We start from the raw sequence: 23,207 nt of genomic DNA, 5'->3' as shown, positions 1-23,207 counted from the left end.
GCCTTACATTTAAGACCTATTAGCTTTTAAAATTCCACCTCAAATGTTGCAGGTTAACTTCCTGATAAATTTCTCAATTTCTCCTGAAGGGCGAATGGTCCTGAGCTGGGGCTTCACTCCATTACTTTCATTTGATACACGCTCTACCCCTCACGCTGAAATAGAAAAACCCAAGGTGGGTTATGGTTTCTAAGGACCTTCCATGACTAAACTGCATGAGATCAGCCTGAACTCCCAGGTATCAGTAGTCCTGCACCTGCTCAGTAAGTCTGTCTGATGAACGTGGAGAGCAGTTCCATGCATAGGACAGGGATGCGTCCTGGATTCTCCTTTAAAAATTCTTTTTAAAATGCCTGGTTAAGTAGCAGATTGGAGAGTTAACTACTAAGCGTGCAATTGGTCCTGCCACCTAAAAACTTTTCTAAAACTGAAGTCAATATTTTTGTAGGAGTCACAATATTTAACGGGCTTACAGTTAATCATCCTATAAGGGGAATGGACTCATTCACACACCTAGGCACAGATTTTCCTGTGAGGTTACCTTGAAGAGTACAGAGGAACTTATACTGCTCGAGCTTTAAAGTTTTTCTGAGCTGAAATCATTGAAGTCCTGCTCTGTCCACAGTGTCAGGGTCCTGGGCATCCTTTGTCTCCACGCTGGCCTAGGTCCAAATGTTTGAGGTGTGTCTTAACCTCACCCTCAGGCATTTTTGTGGCCACGTCCTTGGAGAAGGTGGGTGACGGTCTTTCTGCGAACTCGCTCGTCAAGCCCTCACCTCTTCTGAGATGTCAGTAGCATCCCTAGCTCTGCTGTTAAAAAACATAGTTCTCCACTGAGCCGGCAACTTAGAAAGCTGCACATCTCGGATACTTAAAGAGAAGCATCATCTCAAACCAGCAAATCGCTACTTAGCGCTTCTTTTTTTAAATTTTATTTATTTATTTATTTTTGGCTGTGTTGGGTCTTCGTTTCTGTACATGGGCTTTCTCTAGTTGTGGCGAGCGGGGGCCACTCTTCATCGTGGTGCGCGGGCCTCTCACTGTCGTGGCCTCTCTTGTTGTGGAGCACAGGCTCCAGACACGCAGGCTCAGTAGTTGTGGCTCACGGGCCTAGTTGTTCCGCGGCATGTGGGATCTTCCCGGACCAGGGCTCGAACCCGTGTCCCCTGCATTGGCAGGCGGATTCTCAACCGCTGCGCCACCAGGGAAGCCCACTTAGCGCTTCTTAAAGGTTTGACTGAGAGAATCGACCACCACTGAGACTTTCCTGACGGCTATTCATAATCTCCCAGAAGAAGCTGACAGAGAGCTTCTCTCAAACGGCGGGACCCGGAGTGAAAATTCTAGCCAGCAAGTGGAGTGCTTTTACTGTGTGGACGCTGTGAGGTGAGTGCTCTGAACACACGTTCTACGGGTTCATCTCTTTCTGGCTTCTTCCTCTCATTTTCTCTTGGCCCTGCTTTCTGCTTATTTATTTTCTTCTCATTATATTATGTGTATTTCTGTAAAACACCTTAAATCCTCGTGAGAACATGGCTGGGTATACATTGTAGAAGCCCCAAGTTAAAACAAAATGTTATTTCTGAAACGAAGTGCCTTTACAATTTGGATGGGGTTTTTTCCCCTATGAGGACGACTTCTTGACTATTAAGGAAGCTCAGCAAAACCTGATATTCCCGACGGTGCCTTTTTTTTTTTTTTAAAAGGAATAACTGGAGATATGAACTGAAGCATTTTGCTTGGGGTAATCCTTGAAAACCATCCCGTGTGCTTTACAAGTTCAGTATAGGGGCATTTCCCTAAAGAACGTGGTGGCTCTTTCAGTGACTTTATTCGCCATCACCATGGCATTCCATAAGAAATAACAGGTCTCTTTATTCCTTCCAGTTTCCCAAACACCATCCTAAGAACCAATTCTTGTGCCGGCTGTACGTCCACATACCATCGCTCATGCCTACACAGAGCCGCGGGGCGAATGAGGTGCATTTCGAAGTGTAAATATGACTTCGAGATCAGAATTTCTTTCACCCGTATTAGAAAATGACCCCAAATGTGCATACCGGCTAAACACAGCTGTCTGTCACATGTCCGACACAGCCGAGATGTCTTGTTTGTCAACGAGAAGAAACCCCCACTGATCAAAGCCTTTCATGAATTAATACCTAACCCGGCCATTTAAAATTGCCATTTGTAGAGACATCCTGGACCCGAACTGCAGAAAACAGTCACTAGGCAACACCAACAAAACAGATTGGTCTTGGCAGGAGAAACAAACGGAAGACCCAAATTCCATTTATCTAGAAATAAAATACCCACAATAGTCATCTGACAAGGGAAATCGCACCAGGTTATATATAGGAAGCTAACGTTCTCGATGGAAGTGTGATGTGTTCCAACAAAAAGATCCCATAACTTAGAATCTGTGACCTCTTCTAGAAGAAACAAAAACTTGAAAGTGTTCTGGCTGGTCAATACAACCCACAAAATTGAAGAGAAAAAGAGACCTTGGCTTTTCGGCCGTCGAGAGAGGGAACCCGGGGCTCAGCACTAGATGCCCCTCGGCCCCGGACCCGAAGGAGGCGGAGGGTGGGGAAGGGGGTGGTATTTCCTGAATGAACAGCAGGGCGTGACCACAGCCCCCGAACTGGAAAACTGCGGGCGGCTATGTATGGGGGTGGGGGGGTGCGTATTGTTTTCTAATTTGAGATTAAAACGTTCAAGAAAACTTTCCGGATACACCACCCCTTCACAGTTACTTAAAGATCACGATGACACAGCATGCTAATGAAAAATTAGTCCTAACGGCCTTCTTACATTGTTCCAAGAAACAGGGATCAGTCGTTCCTTACAGGAAATATTAATGTTACGGTTCTTAACACTTTGTATAACTGAAATTCTAATGTACAAAAGACAGCAAAAAGCCCGACTAAAGAAATAAAAGGGTGGCACGAGAATCCATCACAATGAACGACGCTAAATTATTTCTCGGTGGACAGCACCTGCAGCAATCCCTGGCCTCCTGTTTTCTACATTCAATAGTGCCACGCCTTGATGGCAGTTAGAAAATGATACTGGGAACGCTGGCCTGTGTAGATTGTCTCTTGGATCTGTTTGAAGGAGACCCACTCGACCATAATCACTGCTGTAATGTCCCCATGGGGTCAGGCACGCCCGGTTCCTAAGCTGGGGTGCACTCCCCACCCCAACTCTAAGCATGAGTGTTGCCCAGAGCTCTGCTGTTAATGCTCTTTGCACTCATTCACTGGCCGTCTGCACGATCTCATTCACTCGTGCATGTGAATCAGTGTGAGAGATACTGGCTCCCACAGAGCCTACCAGCCTGACTTCTCTTCCAAAGGCCAAACAATGTATCCAATTGCAAAAGCAGATTGCTACTTTCATATTCCAAGCACCCTAAGTTCAATAGGTTTAAATTAGATTCCCTATCTTCCCCCACAAACTTTTCTTCTTATACTGTATTCTATAAATGTGGACGCCATTATCAGTTACTGTCTCTTCCACTACCAGCATCCCTGCTCACCCATCCAATTAATCAAGTTTGCTCATTTTCAGGACAGTTCTTTAAAATCCATTCTCTTCCCTCTGTCCCACTTTAGTAGAAGTACATTTTCAAAACACAAATGGCCAAATAGCTCCCCTCAGAAGCACCCCATCACCTATTGTGATTTCTCCTCTCCCTGGTGTACACACCCCACATGATCCCTGGGACTACGGATAGAGTGGATCTTACTTTAATCTAATGATTAGGTTACATTAGCTGGCACAGCTGACCTTATGATAGGGACATTATCCAGGTAGTCCTGACCTAATCAGGCCTGAGCCCTTAAAAGTGGAGAGTTTTCTCCAGCTCATAGCAGAAGTGGGGTTGGCAGAGAGATCTGACGTAGAGGGCTCTAAGGTGAGTGAGGTTCTCTGTTGCCAAGATGGAGGGAGACTCACAGACTGGACAGCCAACTCAGGAGCCCCACGTGGTCCCCAGCTGACAGCCACCAAGACAGTGGGGACCTCAGTCCTACAACCAGGAGGAAATACATTCTACCAACAGCATCAAAAAGCATGAAAATGCATCTTTCCCTAGACCAGCCTCCAGACGAAGATGTAACCAGTGCACAACATGATTTCTGCTCTATAAGACCCTGGGCAGAGGACTAGCCAAAAAATGTGAGATGATAAATACGTGTTGTTTTACGCCTCTAAGTTTATGGTAATTTGTCACACAGCAGTAGGAAACCAACATATACAAACGATACCCAACTTTGTTAGCAAGTCAAGCCCATCCTCCCTCATGGGCCCTTGGTCTTCCTTTCCAGCCTCAGCTGCTCCTGACATTTCAAATTCTCCCTGTGTGCTTTTCACATCTCCTTATCTGCCCAAATTCTAAAGAGAATTATGTAAATATCCTGAGTGTAATTAGAATTATTCTGGAAATATAAAAATAAGTAAATAAGGGAATGCCGCTTGACTTAAATATCACTGCAGGGAAAGTCAGCCAACATATTCTAATAATAAATATCTATCTGCCAAAAAGTGATTGGACACGTACTCACCATTTTTAACAGCATGAACCACTGTTGAGGAATCTTTGCTTGTAAGGAAGTATTTACAGACAGCTAAAGCTCTGGAGTCATGCTTTTTATACATCAGCCCTATTTCAAAACCTAGATCCTAAAAAAGAAAGAAGAATCCAAGAAACGTGCCTCAAACAGCCACTCCCAATTTCTTCAGGCAAGAAAGCTCTCTACAATAGCAGAGGATCCGTCCCAGCATGAAATGGAAGTGAGCTGAGTAGATTTCCAACTCTTTCCTTTTTCTGAGTGGCTCCTATTGTGTCCCTAGTTATTTTATTAAAACCCAGCACATCACAAAACTCCTAATAGGGTAAGAGTCAAAGACTCCCCTATTCTCTACTTGCTACACAAGGGCAAATATAGGATGACCTGCACTTTGTAAGACACTTAAAACCGAATAGTAAAGAAGCCTCTTCGAATACACTACTCAGAGTTGCTATGAAAGAAACTGGAAAATACAAAGAATCAAGGCTTAGTGGAACTAGAAAGACCATTAAGGGACTTCTGAAGGGAACGAGCGTGAAGGAAAAGCAGTGTGACCTCGTCAGACCCCTCCTCTAATACTTTCCTACACACCTCGAGGAGTTCATCACCGAAGCCAAGGACCACTGCCTCCTCACTCATCATGAAGTGGGAGTCTGCTCAGGAAAAGAAGCTAGCACTGAAAGCCAGAAATGGGGTGTGTATAATTATTTTCAGTATATATTCAGGCTTGTTAAACACCTACTGCTTCTGACACAACAGCAACAGACCCTTAGCTGCATCTTCTGTCTGATCTCAGCAGGTGTAAGCCGGACAGTGTGAGAAAAGCAAATTTCCTGTTTTCTAGCTCAGTGTCTTAGTCCTAGCAAGCTTCTAGGTAAATGGGTGTTAAATCTTAAACACAAGCACAGTTACCTCCTGTTCCTATTTAATACGATCATTCAGCATTTCCCGAACTGTCAGATGAATGATTAGCTGATATGGAAGTACTGATAATATTCTTTCCAGGTTGGGGAAAAAACTCTAGAAAGGGAGAGTCAAGATGAAATTCACTTTCTTGCGTTTAAGAAATACTTTCCAGTGTCTAATATACTATTAGGTGATAAGAGGAAGTCTCTAAACAGTGTGGAGGCTACGATCCTGTGGTTTTGCTGTTGTTGTTGAAAAGACTTAACATTTTTAGAGCAGTTTTAGGTTTGCAGCAAAACTGAGGGGAAGGTACAGCAATTTCCCACATACCCCCGGCTCACATATACACCTGTGCCCAGCCTCCCCCATCATCAACGTCCCCCACCAGGTACATTTATTACCATTAATGAACTTACACTGACACATAACACACCCTAAGCTCCTAGTCTGCATTACAGTTCACCCTTGGTGTTGTACATTCTATGGGCATGGACAAATGTATAATAACAGCATTGTATCGACAGTATCCTACAGAGAATCTGCACTGCCTGAAACATCCTGTGCTCAACCAATCCATCCCTCCCTCCTCCGACCCAAGCCCTGGCAACCACTCATCTTTTTACTGTCTCCATAGTTTTGCCTTTTCCAGAATGTCCCAGAGTAGATGGCATCGGCATCATACAGTATGCAGCCTTTCTCAGATTGGCTTCTTACACTTAGCAACATGCATTTAAGGTTCCTCCGCATCTTTTCATGGCTTCACAGCTCATTTCTTTATAGTGCTGAATACTATTCCATTGTCTGGGTCCTAACACAGTTTATTTATCCATTTACCTATTGAAGGATAAAAGCAAACCTCTAAAATGTATGAAGCTATGACTCTGTTTCTATGTTAAAAACCTACCACTCTCTATACAGAGTCTTTTATATTTATATTCTTAGAGACAAGGCCCAGAAGGATCTGCCTTATGCTTTATAGCGTGAAAGTTCCATAAGGTTAGCGAGCCTTTCAAATTAGCCAGTCACTGTAGGTCCACCAGGGACCTACATTACAAACAAATGGCAAGCCAAGATGCCACCCAGGCTGGTGCTACTATCACATACCGCCTCCCACAGTTTAATATCCTTAGGCTCAAAAGTCAATTCTTGGGCTTCCCTGGTGGCGCAGTGGTTAAGAACCCGCCTGCCAATGCAGGAGACACGGGTTCGAGCCCTGGTCCGGGAGGATCCCACATGCCGCAGAGCAGCTAAGCCTGTGCGCCACAACTACTGAGCCTGCTCTCTAGAGCCCGCAAGCCACAACTACTGAGCCCACGTGACACAACTACTGAAGCCCGCGCGCCTAGAGCCCATGCTCCGCAACAAGAGAAGCCACCACAGTGAGAAGCCTGTGCACCTCAATGAAGAGTAGGCCCCGCTCGCTGCAACTAGAGAAAGCCCACGCGCAGCAATGAAGACCCAACACAGCCAAAAAGAAATAAATAAAAGAAATAAATTTAAAAAAAATTTTTTTAATTCACTTTTTTAGAGAGTCAACTGAGAAAACGTATTCTACTGTACAACAACTCTCTGGTCTGCCTTGATTCGTGATACCTTGATATATATTCAATTATTAAGACACCTGTACATTATGAGTTTCATAAACACATTTGTAAAAGCCTGGGTGTGAGTGATCCTTTTTACTAAAACACTACATGCCGGTTCCACTGCTGGATGAAGGGATTAAAACTAAAATTAGAGTTCAACATTTCCACTATTCTTTCATGGACATATTTCGAGCAGTGCAGCATATTTCGAGCACTGCAGCATAAAAACTGACAGGGCAAGGACCTACTGTATAGCACAGCGAACTACATTCAATATGTTGTAATAATCTATAATGGAAAAGAATCTAAAAAAGAATATATATACATATATATCAATATATGTATAAGTGAATCACTTTGTTGTATGCCTGAAACTAACACATTATAAAGCAACAATATTTCAATAAAAATTTAAAAAGAAACTGACAGAACAAGTGTCTTAGCAGAAGTCCCCAGCTATTTAAGAAAGTTAAAAATTTGACACAGCTGTATCCAATTTTAAATTAATTTTAATTTTTAAATGGCCCTCTGTTTACTGGAGCAACTATAGATGATCTGAGCATGTCTGTCTGGTACAGAAACCTTGAGAGAATCAGTAAATAGAAGGAAAATATAAAACCTTGGCAAGAATGATTAATAATACCTTTTCCATGTATCGATATCCCCAAAGGAAGCTTGCATTTAAAGCTAATACACTATTAGCCTCGAAATAAGTGCCCAGACTGGTCAAGGTAATTTATTAGTTTATGGCCAATAAATGTCAGTCATGGCATATGTGTTACTAACAAAAAAGCAGGGAAGGAAGCTCTTCAGTTTCACTAGGTAACATTTTAGCAGAGCTTTTCCCTCTCCGTATTTCCTCATTGACTTCCCCATCTCCTGTTATTTATTTGCCATATCCAAACAGCAGGAAGACTGGGCTGAAATATCACTAGGATGGATATTCCCTACTTCCTTTGCTATAGACATTAACATGATCATAGGAATACCACAAAAGGTATTCATGAGTGCAGTTTAATATCTCCTTTTAAGTCACAACATTTTTCAAACTAAGAAGTCCGTATTCACCACCTTTCTTGTGCCAATGAGACACTGGACCATAAGGCGTCGGTGGCAGCTAAATCCTGACGCTAACTGCTGCCTGTGTGCGCTTCCCTTTTAGACCAGATCAGCTGGTGCGTGGATGCCAGTAAGTATGTGCAAGCTGGTTCTCTGTAACTATTTCACCGTGTCCCTACAACAGGGCCTCAACATCACACTGTCCTCCAGGCTTCCTGAAACTACCTCTGTATTTTGTTGGAATGTGTGTGTACACACACACCATGTACATATTTTGCAGGACTGAACTAGAGTTCACGCCCTCCTCTGACCCTAAGAACCTGTGATTCTACAAGACTTCAGCTCTGTAGTCAAAGAGGTCATGGGCGCTGTTCGTAGGCGGCGGAATTTTGAGACAAGGTCAAAGACACCCGCCTCTGAAATTGAAGGTAACAACAATAAAAAAGGTAATATCAAATTCAAGAGATGATCCACCATGTAGAGATCTTCTCAGGTTATTAACTAACTTTGAAATGATTTTCCCATCTTGTAGCCGATACCAGTGGTCTTCTTCCTAAACTTCCTGCAGAGCCAAGACATCGTCTGTGAAAAGAAAGGCATCTATTTAAATGCTAACTAAAGGGAGATGCTATTATCTTGAAAATTACAACCTGTCTTTTACGGGGGAAATGCTGTAATTATGAAATGAAGTGGCAATTGATCAGGAAAATTAGAAAAAAAATCACTGGTGAAAACTGTTTCTCTCCAGAAGGCATGGAGACTATGGCCCCAGTTCAGGCTTGCCTTTCCACTTTGAGCAGGATGGTGTAACAGCCGTACAACTTGCTTCAAGTCATCCTGTGTTAAGGCAGGGAGGGGAGTCAAGCCTGGAACTCTGTTCCCTTCCCCACTTTGAAGAGCTTCTGCATCATACCTCCCCAGCTGTTTTCCCCTTCTTACTCAAAATATTATTGTTTTTCTACTCTTCATAGAGTATCTTTTCTTTTTTTTTAATTGAAGTATAGCTGATTTACAGTGTTGTGTTAGTTTCTGGTGTACAGCAAAGTGATTCAGTTACGTGTATACACACACACACACACACACACACACACATATATAAACATATATATTTTTTTCCAGGTTCTTTTCCGTTACAGATTATTACAAGATATTGAATATAGTTCATCGTGCTAAACAGTAGGTCCTTGTTGGTTATCTATTTTATATACAGCAGTGTGTATATTTTAATCCCAAACTCCTAATTTATCCCTCCCCCCTTTCCCCTTTGGTAACCATGTTTGTTTTCTATGTCTGTGATTCTCTCTCTGCTTTGTAAATGTTCATTTGTATCATTTTTTTTTAGATTCCACAAATAAGTGATATTATACGATATTTGTCTTTGTCTGGCTTACTTCACTTAGTATGATCATCTCTAGGTCCATCCATGTTGCTGCAAATGGCATCATTTCATTTTTTTTTATGGCTGAGTAAGTATTCCTTTGTATATAAATACCACATCTTCTTTATCCATTCATCTGTCAATGGACACACTTAGGTTGTTTCCATGTCTTGGCTGCTATAAACAGTACTTCTATGAACATAAGGGTGCATGCACCTCACAGAGTATCTTATTTCATGATAGTACAGCCGAAAGCAAAGCCTTGGCAATCTTTTTGTGAAATTAGGTTTAAGAAGTCTTGAGAAGGTAACATTGTTTCCACTGACTCAATCTGTCTCCTGGATAAGATCTGCCCGTAACCTCAGGGCCCTTTTGTTTCCAGGGAGGAGGCCTAATTACACCACTTCAGGCCAGAGTCAAGTTGCACCATTTATTAAAAGGAGAGCCCCTTTAGCGTGTCTGCTTCCTGCTGCCAGCAGAGGGGAGGGGAGGAGAGAGAAGGATGTAGGGGTGAAGGTGGGGAGAAGGAAAGGAGATGAGAAAGTGAACAGAGGAGGAAGCCCAGTGTGGCCTCACTTCCTTCTCCTTACCCCCAAACTACATGCATTAACTAATATAAAAACATAAGTAGAACTTGAAAGTTTCATCACAAAATTTAGAAAAACTGGTCCATTTGATGTCAAATGCTCACAGAATTAACACTAAAGTAGATAGTTAAATACATTATTAAATAATTTGAAAAGCAGATCTTTCTCCTTCTATTTCTCTTTGTGTCCTACTATTTCACAAGTCCATGCTGGCAGTAAATACTGTATTTCGGTTTGTTCTGTCTGCTGCTACAGACTTTGTATGTTTTGATGCCCCCAGTAAAGAGCGTTCTGGAGCAGAGGGTAGGAGATGTGGGTTCTAGCCCTTCTCGGCCCTTTCTGGGCTGTGTGTCCGCTGGCACACCATGAACTGCTCTGGGCCTATTTCTTCTTCAGTGAAATGAGGTAGGAGACAAAGTTATCTCCAATGTCCCTTCCAGATCTAAGACTGTGGACCCTATGAGTAAGACAATGCCCTATCTAAGCCTGAAGTCTTTGTCTCTCTTGGTTTTCAGTGCCTGGCACATAACAGGCCCTCAAGAAATACTTTATATCAAAGCCTCTGCAAAATTAGTAAAACTCCTTGGCATCTTTTGCACACTGTGTGATGTTAGTTCTAGGGACTGGAACTGTTGTAAACAAGAAAAAAGAAGGTTCATTAAGACAAATCATAATTAAAACTTGAATGATGCGCTCCCTTGTTAAAAACTATTTCGGTGCCTGCCACGTACAAATTGATCAACGTCCTCAAGAAAATACAGAGATCTGAATGAGGTGCCTGGTGGAGACAACACCTTAAGAGATTTTTGGAAGCTGTAATAAAGGTCCAGTTCTAGGAAGGAGGCTGAAGAAGCTCACTGGTGGCAGAGACTCCTGTCCGGCTTGGCCCTGTGTGAATGCGAGGCTGTGGTCGCTATATGAGGGATCGGCTGCCGTCCAACAAGCTGGGGAATGAGAAATGCCTTGGACTAAAGCAGGGAAGAACTTCCCTTGCTTCTGGGGCTATGGCTGAGTTAGAGTGGACACGAGCTGGCACCTGGCATGTGAAGCAGAATGGTGCCAGGCAGGGTGACGCTGATTAGGAACTCAGGAGCAGGGTTTCAGTCCTTCGCACCTAAGAATAGCACTTGGAGTAACAACGTATTCTTTTTTTTCCCCCAAAGATCAGGAACAAAACAAGGGTGCCTACTCTTGCCACGTTTATTCAACATAGTTTTGGAAGTCCTAGCCACAGAAATGAGAGAAGAAAAAGAAATAAAAGGAATCCAAATTGGAAAAGAAGAAATAAAACTGTCACTGAGTGCAGATGACATGATGCTACAGACAGAAAATCCTAAAGATGCCACCAGACAACTACTAAAGTTCATCAGTGAATTTGGTCAAGTTGCTGGACACAAAACTAATATATGGAAATCTGTTACATTTCCACACACTAACAGGTAATTCTGTCTTTTATATGCTCTTTCCCCAAACCTCAAGTTAAGCCTGAACCCAAGTGTGCTAAGGGGACATATTTCTGGAGAAGCAGCCACGAGAGCGCAGGACCCTCCTCCGCTGAGCCCAGGGGAAGGTGTCAGTGGCTGATCCATCGTCGCCTAAGGCCACAAACAGAGTAAAGGAAGTTAAAAGATTTTTTTCTAGAGCACATGTGAAAACTCTCAGAGGGGGAAGATGCTGAAGGAGGCAAATTTTAAGCAAGTCAACTAGATATAAAAATATCAAGTAAAACCTCAAAGTTAAATCACACGATGGTGAGAACTAGAAAACTTGGATTAGTCTTAAACCTGGAAGATTGCTTTCTTCACCAAATAGGTAATGAATACCTACTCCGTGAAAGTCAACCACCATGTTATACGAAGGACAAAGATAAATAAGACACTGCACACTGGAACAGGTAAAACTATCCATGCACATTTCGCTTATGAAGCCCCTCTGCCTGAATGCAGAGCACGGAAGTTCATTTCATCAAATCAGCAACACAAAGTAGTTGGAAAATACAACGAGAAAGTCAAGAGTTAAGGGAACAGTGGAGTGAAAAAGCAAACCTGGGGTTTCGGCACTGCACGTCAGAAATCTTAACACCTGGAAAACAAATCTCCCATCGGGCCTTCACTCCATTTGACAACTGAGAGTGAAGTCAAAAAGAACTCCCCAGGGATTATTACCTTTGGTAAACAATCACCCCAGTGCGCACTCAGGTTCAAATTCACTCAGCTTCCAAAACATAACCCACGGTATGTGATATGCCTCAGGGTTTTACTAGTTTTATTTCTCGACAAATATACTTGTGGGTTTTTTTGCGGTACGTGGGCCTCTCACTGTTGTGGCCTCTCCCATTGCGAAGCACAGGCTCCGGACGCGCAGGCTCAGCGGCCATGGCTCACGGGCCCAGCCGCTCCGCGGCACATGGGATCCTCCCGGACCGGGGCACGAACCCATGTCCCCTGCATTGGCAGGCGGACTCTCAACCACTGCGCCACCAGGGAAGCCGGTTATACTTGTTTTTAACCTTCATACTATGTAGGGTGTTTACTAGACCATGCCTGCACTCATGAGGGATTATCAGTCTGTTACTTTTTGAAAATGAAAACCAGGAGAAAAGTTTTAACAATTTTAGTAAAAGGGTTTGTTTTTCTTAATCAAACCTTCACGAGGTCATATCTGAACACCTTGGGAAGGCTGAACATTGACTATGTCAGGTAAATAAGCAGGTGCCTTTTAACTGTCCTTGTGTGTAACTCTTCCTATGGTTGCACCAAAGAGTCATCACACAAGGGAACCGAGTTAATTAAAGCCCTGCCATGGTCGGGAGTCCCCGGGGGGCACTGATCTTCAGGCAGGAAAGCTGCTGCTGCAGGACTGGGCCACTCGGTTACAGCACGTGGCAGATGGTCTGATGTAGTAAAGACATAAAGTTGAGCACAGACCCACTGAGAGGTTAAATCGTAATTTATACAATTACACAGAATCAAAACCTCCGACTTATGTAGTTGTTGAAAGAACAATACTTGCAATAACAAAAATTCTTATTGTGAATTTTTTACAATTACTATTTCTTATAATCCATGAAAGGCAACAGGTGTTCTATTCAACTTTCTGGATTATGGCAATTCTATCTGCTGTCTAGTCAAGAACTTCTAAAGGGATCGTAAGGCATTTTAATCATGTAACCTAGAGAAGCTGGAACACTCAGACACTGATTTCGTTTTTCCAACCAAATCCCAGTTAGTGGAATACAAGAAACAGAAGTATGACTTGAAACGCTAATTGCATCACGGGCAAGGCAGAGCATTTAGAGATTTTTTAAACAGTCCCTCCCTGACCAGTAGTCAAAAGGTGACACAAGCACATTTAGGGGACGGAGTGCCATAAATTCCCTTCTCTCTGGCCCCTTGGAAGCATCTCTAGGTGGTATCAAGAAGTGCTTTTTGGAGTGAACGCCACCGTTTCTCCGATTCCGGCAGGATCTGAATGGTACTCAGTCATGGAGCCCATCAACCAGCAGGCCTCTGGACACAGCCAAACCTGAGGGAGGGGGTGGGACAGGCTTTTAAGGTTTTACTGCTGCACTTGAGTAGCTTTTAGATTTGCCCCAATCTGGATGCAAGGGTCTCTCCAGCGTGGCTGAGTCACTGGCACTTCCCCTGGAGTTCCAGGCCCACGTGGGGTTACCTGGGGCTCAGAAGCACTGAGTCTCGCTCACTACTAAAACGGCAATGTGCGGGGCTCAGGAGAGACAGCCCAGGTCCCCGCACACAGAGAAACAGGGTGGAACCTTGTGAGAAACACCTGGTCCACCTTCCGTCTCTTTTGCAGTTATGCTCAAGCCTCCTCCACTGGTTAGGTTTCTTGTGGAGAACAAACCAAACGACACCCAAAAATGGCTTAAGATGTTTCTATGTGCAGCAGCACACCTATATTAGGAAATATGGACTCGGATTTCAAATCCTGTCTGACTTATTTTCCTAAAACCATATCAGACTAGATAGGAATGAAACATTTCTAACTGGATGGTCATCAGGAAATTCATCATACTCTAATCAGACTCAGATGAGTCCAGGAACCCAGAAGTAACGGGATTGAAATAAACGTGAAATAAACATGGTAAGCACTGCTTCCACTGCTGCTGTGAAGGGGTACTTTTATTTTCTCTTTTGAAATTCATGTTCAAGAAATAAACAGCAACGATGATGACAAACTGGCCATAGGAAGTAGCCTGCATTTTCTAATGGTCCAGTAAAAATGACAAGGGAACAGCAGTATTAGCGATTATGCTGGCGGATGTGACAATCCGGTAGCTGCAAACATTGCCCAAACGTGTATATCAAATTACTTATTGTTAAGACCCTTTCTTGTATTTTACTCATAGTTAGATCTTTTTTCTTTTTTAATTAGTTTATTTATTTTATTTATTTTTGGCTGCGTTGGGTCTTCATTGCTGTGCACGGGCTTTCTCTAAGTTGAGGCGAGTAGGGGCTGCTCTTTGTTGTGGTGTGCGGGCTTCTCTCATTGCGGTGGCTTCTCTTGTTGCGGAGTATGGGCTCTAGGCTCAAGGGCTTCAGTAGTTGTGGCACGTGGGTTTCAGTAGTTGTGGCTCGTGGGATCTAGGGCGCAGGCTCAGTAGTTGTGGCGCACGGGCTTAGGTGCTCTGAGGCATGTGGGATCTTCCTGGACCAGGGCTCGAACCCGTGTCCCCTGCACTGGCAGGCGGATTCTTAACCACTGTGTCACCAGGAAAGTCCTGCAAGATCTTTTTATATTTTAGATAATCAAGACTGAGAGTTTGAAAAAAAATTACTGAGGAAAAACATCTCTCAAATGGAAAAACACTGAATGCCACAATGATCTAAGCCTATTGCTAGAGGGAAATTCGAAAACTCCAGGACAATCGGTAAGGTCCTCCCATCAGAACACCGGGGGCAGGAATTGCAGACTTAATCAGTGTCCAGTCACTGCTCTCAGAAAGCAACTGCTTCTTGTGTCTTGCTTTTCAGGGTCCTGGCTTTCTACCGCTGTAGCACTTCTGGGCAAGGGGAAATGCTACCTTGTGCTTTCAAAAGAAAAGAGAACTATAATGAAGGCATAAAATAAGCCACAGGGGAATAACAGCTAGGCATAGAGAGTTCATTAAAATAAAATGCCTTTTTTGATGCCTTATTCAATGCAACAAACGTTATGCCTGTTATTGTCTCCCGCATCCTGTTCCTAATTCACAACCACACATGTTGGGGGCAGGGGTCGTGGAGGCCATCCTGCTTCTTCCTTCAGAGCTTGGTGCCTCTTCTCTCCGGGATCTTAGAGCAGGAAGGGGTATGAGACGCCACTGGGTCTGAGATTACACCCAGGAGCTGCTGGTTACCAGAGATGCACCTGTGCTTTCTGCTGGAATCCCAACAGCAGAGCACACATCATCACGAGGTTGACAATGACCACTTTAAAACATTCTTTCTCTGCTTATTGAAAATCTGACTTCCTGTAACTTCTTCCTAAGTTTTACTTCCTATACGTTAAAAAATGTTATGACGTTCAATGACAACCCTTCCAAGTAACTGGAAGTAGCTATCCTGTCTCCTCCTAACCTTTTTTCCATCTTCAACACATTCTTTCTCGAATCATTTCGCATGGGAAGGTTTCAAACTACTCACCATCCTGTAATTCTCTGCTGAATAAGCTTAAGTTGGAGTTCACTGCTATTATCGTTGTTAAACTGATACCATTTATCAAGAATCTGCTACATCCCAGAGAGTGTAAATCAGTTATCTGCTTTCATCTTCCCAACAATGCCTTATTTCACCCCTATTTTCCTGGTGAGGAAAATGAGGTTCAGAAGATTTAAGAAGTTCCTTGAAATCACTCCCCAGTCTGGTGGCTCTGGAGCATGTGTATCACGTGTGAATTACACAAATGGGACCTCCCAGCAGGGGAACGGGGACTACTCACTGCCTTCCACAAACTAGACACTACACTCCCGGGAAGCAGCCTGTGATTTCCAGAACATTCCTGACAGCCACACTGCACTGCTGGTTCCTGCTGGGTTTGTAATCACCTTAAACCCAAAGCTGAGTTTCACCCGAACTGTTACTAAGTCTGCCTGGCCCTTCCTCCAAACCTATTTCTGTTTTGCACTTGATCTTTAAAAACGGAGAGAAGTTTTACCTCCCCTCCTGCGAAATGTTATCTTGCTACTTTGCTTCAGTGTCCACACCATCCATTTAAGAAACCTGGGTTCTGACACATGGGCTGTTCCTTGCTTCCAAAGCCCTTATCACTTAAAAAAGTTGTCGAGCTGTTTTTGCGTGTGTGCTGTGCCTTCACCCAAGATTCAGTTAACAGCTCAGTTTTGAGGAGAGTAAAGGCTGAAGGACACCTTCTCTAGGACAATGTTTTTCAACCTCTGTTTACCTGCTAGACCCCGTGTACCTCGCCAGCAAAGCTTTACTTTTCATAGTTTGTATCTAAAAGCAGAGGCATTTTGTTTTTGTTTTGTTTTTTTTTGGTGCGTTGGGTCTTCTTTGCTGCGTGCGGGTTTTCTCTAGTTGCAGAGAGCGGGGGCTACTCTTCGTTGCGGTGTGCGGGCTTCTCCTTGCAGTGGCTTCTCTGGTTGCAGAGCACGGGCCCTAGGCGCACGGGCTTCAGTAGTTGTGGCACGTGGGCTCAACAGTTGTGGCTCGTGGGCTCTAGAGCGCAGGCTCAGTAGTTGTGGCGCACAGGCTTAGTTGCTCCACGGCATGTGGGATCTTCCCAGCCCAGGGATTGAACCCATGTCCCCTGAATTGGCAGGCGGATTCTTAACCACTGTGCCACCAGGGAAGTCCAGCATTTTGAATCTGCTTTTTCAACTAGCATCTCATTGCCACCTTGAGAACCACGTCACCGATTCACGACCCATTTTTCTTATCCAGCTAGTAGGTGACAGACAAACCCATTTCACTTTAGCATCTCCATGTTTCTCCATCTTCTCCATGGCTGTCAGGATGTCAGTAGCGGCCACACCTTCTTCTGCTGTGACACTGAGAATATTCTGCTGACAAGGATTTGTGTGTCCCAGAAAAAAAGTTACTCTTAAGAATCTGTCCAATTCATAAAAATACCTTATTATAAAAGAAAATAGCTGACCAACATTGCCATGCCACTCACAGTCTTCACAGTGACATTAAAAGTAACACTGAATGGTACCCAGAGTTAATTACAAACCAAAAACGCTGTACTGAAAAACACAGATTAGCTGGAATGAATCTGAAGCACGGGATATAAAATAAATTTAGCAAAAGGATCAGCATGACGTGCACTGGGGTCAGCCCTGAGGCATTTATTCTCCCTACAGGAAACACTATCAACTTTCTTCTAGACTGTTCTTTAGAAAACTCTGGTAGTCGTGACTAGAGGACTGCCAGGGAACCCTATTTATCCCATTACATAAATACAATCGGTAGAAAGACTTGCCTCCAAGTTAAGGAAAAAAGCTCCTCTTGACTTCGATGAATTTTTCCGGAAGGGAGATCCACACTGGAAAAATGCAACCTCGCTAAAGGTTACAGAAGTGCTTTAAGCTTCATAGTAAAACCCAGGTAAAAGTATATTATTGGATCTTCTCATTTCCAGAATAAACATCTAAATCAATAATCGAACACCTTGGGCTAAGAAATTAGCCAAAATCAGAGCCAGCGAAATGCAAGAAATGGACCTGTGCACTGCAAACCTTAGAACGCATATTTTATTCCCTGTAGTAACCCACTAATATGTCAGGTTATAGGATAACAAAAATTCTCTAAATTAATATATGGTAGACTGAATCTCTTTTGATCTAAGAGTTTATCTAAAACTTTTTTTCTACGTCCCTGCAATCTGTAATAATTTGATAACCCACCCCCCACCCTAAATGACGTTATCAACATGAAATGACTTTAAATCTTCTGTTCCAAGAAAAGCACTGGTGCATGAGTGCATTATGCAAACTATAAGGAATGAAACGGGGGCTGTAGGCAGAGAAAGAGGAGACAAATGAACGTGGACCATGGGGGATCAGGTGGGCTTGCTGCTGGCTGTGCCTTGAGAAAAGAGAAACAGAAATGCATGACCACACACAGATGTACGCTGGCTGCGGAGCCAGCAGACTCTCAGCACCCCGGGGCAGAAGAGGGGACCACTGGAGGCATGTGGTGGGCGGGGCTGGCACAGAGGGATGTGCGATGCCCATGTAGGACCAAGGGCAAGGGGATGGAGGCAGGAGAGTAGCTCTCTGAATGAAAATATTCAATCTGAAATGGAATCAACTTGCAAAAAGAGCAAGCTGCTCCCTCCCAGCTGGGGGAAAAAGACGCGGTAGGTGGTGGACAGGGCAGACCTGATTCTCCGGCCAGAGTTCACGCCCAGCCTGTGTCCCCGTGATACCCGGGAGCTCAACAACCATCCATTGCCGCCACTCTCAACAGCCTGTGTCGCTGTCACTTGTTAGCTTGGTCTGGCCAAACATCTCTGACAAAAGTTACTCACCTGCCCCTTCTCTCAGAAGAATTTTTGTTTTCTTTACAAGAAAACACAGAGGAGCACACCCCTTTACACTCGAGCTGCAATGCCCACCACCACGTGCATTTTAAAAACTACCCATTCTCCAAGCAAGAAAAGGACATTCACAGTTCAAATCCTCCTACCGCTCCTGTATACAGAAATCTCCAAGTTTCTACCAATTAACAACTTGGCCGTAAGTTACGCAAACAGAAAAGGTAAAATTCATTTCAATGTTAGCTCATAGTCAGGATATTAAAGAACACTTGATTTCTAAGGCCTCCAAAATGTTTTTCCTACCATGGAAAGTATTAGAGATTTCTTCTTCTTCTTTTTTTTAAAGACCATATTTTTCTCTCGATTGTAACATTTTGGGGACTTTATAAGTATTTTCAGTAATTTGATCCTCTGTGAGAGACTTTGGAAATAATTTTGTGTTTAGAAACTGGGTCTGAGTAATTTTCCAGAGTTCTGGAAAAACAAAGAGGCGTCTTGTATGCTTTACAGCAATATTTCCCAGCTCTCAATATCTGGGACAAAAAAAAGTTTTAAAATATACATTTACCTCTACATCACAGGTATATTCTGATCCATCCAGAAGTATCACTTTGCACTGCATGCTTTTAGGCTTTTTGACAATCTTTAATGGAGATCGAGATAGTTTGCTGCTAGATGATTTCTGGGAAAGTTTATCGTCTTCAAATTGCTGATATTCGGGCTGTTTGGCAGGTCCGGCGGCAAACTCCTGGTCCTTGTCAGTGACCTGCGAAGAGCAAACAATGGACAGTTTTCACTGCAAGACAGGAAATAAATATTGCATTGCTCAGGCAATAACAGAACCCTTTAGAAACAGGCTTTCCTATTTCCTAAAGGATGAGGGATGTCTGAATTAGGATATTAGGAATGGATATACATATACAAATACTTATAACGCTAACAGTTACACTTAAGTAACTTCTGCAGTTTAAATGTACCCATAGGGCCTTATTTCAGTTTGACTCAAGGATTTACATTAGCAGTGCTAAGCTCTTAGCAAATGCCATCAAGATTCCACTAAGCAAAGGAGGGTACAAAAGTGGGCTCCTGACTTTTTAAAAGGCATCGGCTTTCACAGACACAGTGAGAGGACTTATGGTTACTGGAGGGGAAAGGGTGGTAGAAGGATAGATTAGGAGTTTGGGATTAACGAAGATACACTACTATATATAAAACAGATAAACAAGGACCTACTGTATAGCACAGGGAACTATATCATCTATAGCAACCTATAATGGAAAAGAATCGGAAAAGGAATATGTATATACATGTATAAGTGAATCACTTTGCTGTACACCTGAAACTAACACAGCATTTATACTTCAGTTGGGGAAAAAAAAGGCACTGGGTAGTATAAGCCTTAAAAACAAATAAAGCATCTAAGATTTAACCTAATATATTCTGCTTCTTTCATTCACTGGATCCTCCTTTATTCCATGACCCATAACTGTCCCATAAACATACCAGGTATCTTCTAAATTGTAAGGCCTACATAGATTCAAGTATTAATCTTCTCAGTAATTTCACAACTGTTAAAATATTTGATTTAGCTCTAACTCAATTCAATGAAGCCAGCAGCACTGAAATTCACTACAAAGTAATCCCTTAAGTCTGCTTCCCCCTTCACTGTAATGAGCTAGTAGAAGAACAGATCAAATCTGTCCAAAAGCTTTAATCTGCTTTCAAATCACAACAGTCCAGTCCAAGCTAGACTCAGAACTGCAGAGGACATCCTATGAACAATAAAGTCCTCCCCTCAGTCAGTCCCCTTGGCAGCCTCCCTGTGCACTCCCCTCCAACAACTCTTTTTCTGCCCTTTTTCTATGTATTAAATGACCATCAACGCACATTCAACCCAAGGGCCAGACCACAGCTTCCATGCTTCCATGGTCTGCAAATACACTCTGAAAGTCCAAAGGAAGATATGTTTTGAAACTCAGTTTGGGCCCCTTACATAAGCACGAAATTTCCTCTCTCATGAATATACCACCACCCTGGTGGCTAAAGTTCACGGGCTGGAGAGTAAGACCATATTGAGAGTTGCAGCTTTCTCAAGGTCACCAAACTAGTCAACTGGAATCCAGATCCAGCCAAAGCCCACGCTTTAATCACCACGAGATACCAAAGCACACTTCATTCTACCTCGAACATAACTGGGCACCCGGTGTGAATGAGAGAATCTGAGAGTGGAAGAATCTTAGAAAATGATCTTTTCTGATCTCTTCGTTCTGTAAATGAGTAAGCTGAGGTCCAGAGGACTCAAAAGAGTTCTGAGACCACTGAGATAACCAGGGGGGAGGCAGGGCTAAAGTCTCGTGACTCTGCTGCCAGTCACCTTTCCCTCCAGTGGCTTCGAGTCACTCCTCTTTAGTTTCAAACGTCTGACTACAGAAAGTCAATCCATTTATTAAATACACATGTCTAATCATATCTGGGTATGGAAACTCTTCCTTCTCTCCAATTTCCCCCACTTTCACGTTTATTTCATTTCAGAGTTAAGAGGAAAGAAGAGAGAAAAATCCAGTCTAGTAACTTTAAATTTCTGAAGATCTGAAAATTAACAAACAAAACACTACCACCACCACATCTCCATAAAAAGAAAAGATAAAGGAAAACCATAATGACAGCACCTGTCCCTTTGATTCTGTTTGACAGGTTGAAGGACAACCCCCAGCTCCCTGCACAAAATGTCTGAGATCAGACAGAGCATCTATTTACAGAGCATGAAAATAAACATTACTCTTTATGCCATTTAAAAGCGGAACTTAAATACCATGGGAAAAGAAATAAAATAATCAGGCTGTAAACACATAGTAGCTTAAGGCTAAACCAATGTGTTGTGTTTTCCAAAGACATGCCACTTCCTTCATGTCTCTTAACATCTTCTAGAATTTCTGGCTTGACACAAATACTTCCAACCTGTAAGAGGTCAACCATGTGTAGGGACTCCCAGATTTCCTTAACCCATGAGTCGGGACCCTAAAACATGCTGATTCCAGGTTTGAAGTTTCAAGCCAAAGAAATTTAAACACGGATTCATTCAAGGCCCAGGTATAAATCGTGCTTTATATTTTGTAGGAAAGCTTTTAAAAGGAATAATCACATATCCATGACAACTTAAACATGTTTAGGTAACAGAGTTGAAAATAGACATGTCCTCGGGAGGGGGAAAGAGGCATGAACACCCACTATGAGTAGCTGGCAACCTTAGGGTCAGAGTGGCCCCAGGGAAAAATCACAAGAGCTCTGAACCCAAGGCTTAAATAAACAACCGGTCGCATAATTAGAGCCGCCAGAGCAGTGTCTAGCCTCCCTGTAAACCCAGACAAAAACCACTGACCTGCAGTCCAGGTTTCAGTGTGAGTTCAAATGCTTTCATCAAAGGAAGGCGTCACCAAGCAAGGCTGTGGAATGTCATTCACTGAAAGCCTTAAAATAGCCTAACTTTCCATCTGCCCAGGACCAGAAGGGGCCAAGCAGATGACCCCTGGTGGTTCCCTCTAGTGCTAAGAGGCCAAGGTCAGAGCAAAGCCTGGAAAAGCTCAGCAAACATTCTTTCATGGGTTCTGGGGGGGTGGGGGGGATGCTCGCAAGTGCGGGGTGGTCCAGGCTCACCTCCTTCCTCACGGGCGTGCTGTGCGCTGCCGCCTCCTCCAACTGCTCCAGTGCCCGGGGCTGCTCTTCAGTGCCCGGCTCGGCTCCTGGCTGCGCCCCCAGCTGTGCCCCCGCGTGACCCTCCTGGGGCTCGGCCTCCTGCTCCGGCTTCGATTCCAAGTCTGATCCCGATTCGGTTGTCATGGTCGATTGTTCTGCAAGCAGAAAACGGGAAGGGCCCATCACTCGGTGCCGTGACCTCCCCCAGGCAGGCAATAAAGACGGGAGGTTACAGTGAACGGCTGAAGGAAACCAGCACAGGAATGATGGAGAAACGCTAAGAACCAAAACACGATCCCACCACACATACCTAACAACAGCCTTGTCCAATTCACCACAAGGACGGGTGCCCGTCGACGTCTCAAAAGGAACATTTAGTAGTAAATGCTAACTTGGAACGATCACAGGCTTTATCTCTATTAGATTTTTGCCACAGATGACTGTGAAATGACATTACCATCATAATAATTACCTAACTTAGATACGTTTAATTTCAGAAAAATGAATTTTCTGAATCAGCTGGAGATACATTTTAATCTCTGGCAATGATGATCTAGTAATGGAAGCGGATGCTCTTTCTCATTCCCTTTCCCCTTCCCAGGGGCCCTGCTCTGCCCTGCCACACCCGTGAATCCATCCATTCTTCTGCGAACAAACACCCTCCCCCTCTGTGATTTTCCCGTAACTGTTATTCCCTTTTCTTCTTAAATAAATATATTTATTTATTTATTTTTGGCTGCGTTGGGTCTTTGTTGCTGCACGCGGCTTTCTCTACTTGCAGCGAGCGGGGGCTATCCTTCGTTGCGGTGCGCGGGCTTCTCATTGCGGTGGCTTCTCTTGTTGCGCAGCACGGGCTCTAGGCGTGTGGGCTTCAGTAGCTGTGGCTCTTGGGCTCTAGAGCACAGGCTCAGTAGTTGTGGCG

General features: G+C 43.6%; 1 protein-coding gene across 2 annotated transcripts in view; it reads right to left on the bottom strand.

The window, feature by feature from the left end:
- EPB41L3 (erythrocyte membrane protein band 4.1 like 3) overlaps positions 1-22,728 on the bottom strand; it is an 84,607-nt gene extending 61,879 nt beyond the window's left edge. For both annotated transcript variants that reach the window (XM_089894945.1, XM_089894944.1), the window contains exons 1-2: positions 22,247-22,728; positions 19,161-19,358 (exon numbers count right to left, since the gene is read on the bottom strand). In XM_089894945.1, coding sequence (XP_089751071.1) covers positions 19,161-19,358; positions 22,247-22,468 — 420 coding nt within the window. In that variant the 5' untranslated portion in view covers positions 22,469-22,728. The remainder of the gene's footprint in view (positions 1-19,160; positions 19,359-22,246) is intronic.
- Between the last annotated feature and the right edge of the window lie 479 nt (positions 22,729-23,207).

This window comes from Delphinapterus leucas, chromosome 14 (genome assembly GCF_059928025.1).
Source record: "Delphinapterus leucas isolate spDelLeu-1000000601 "Yukka" chromosome 14, BTC_Dleu_Yukka2, whole genome shotgun sequence".
Taxonomy (NCBI): Eukaryota; Metazoa; Chordata; class Mammalia; order Artiodactyla; family Monodontidae; genus Delphinapterus; species Delphinapterus leucas.
Note: the sequence above shows the minus strand (reverse complement) of the source record. Positions and strands in the feature narration are given on the sequence as shown.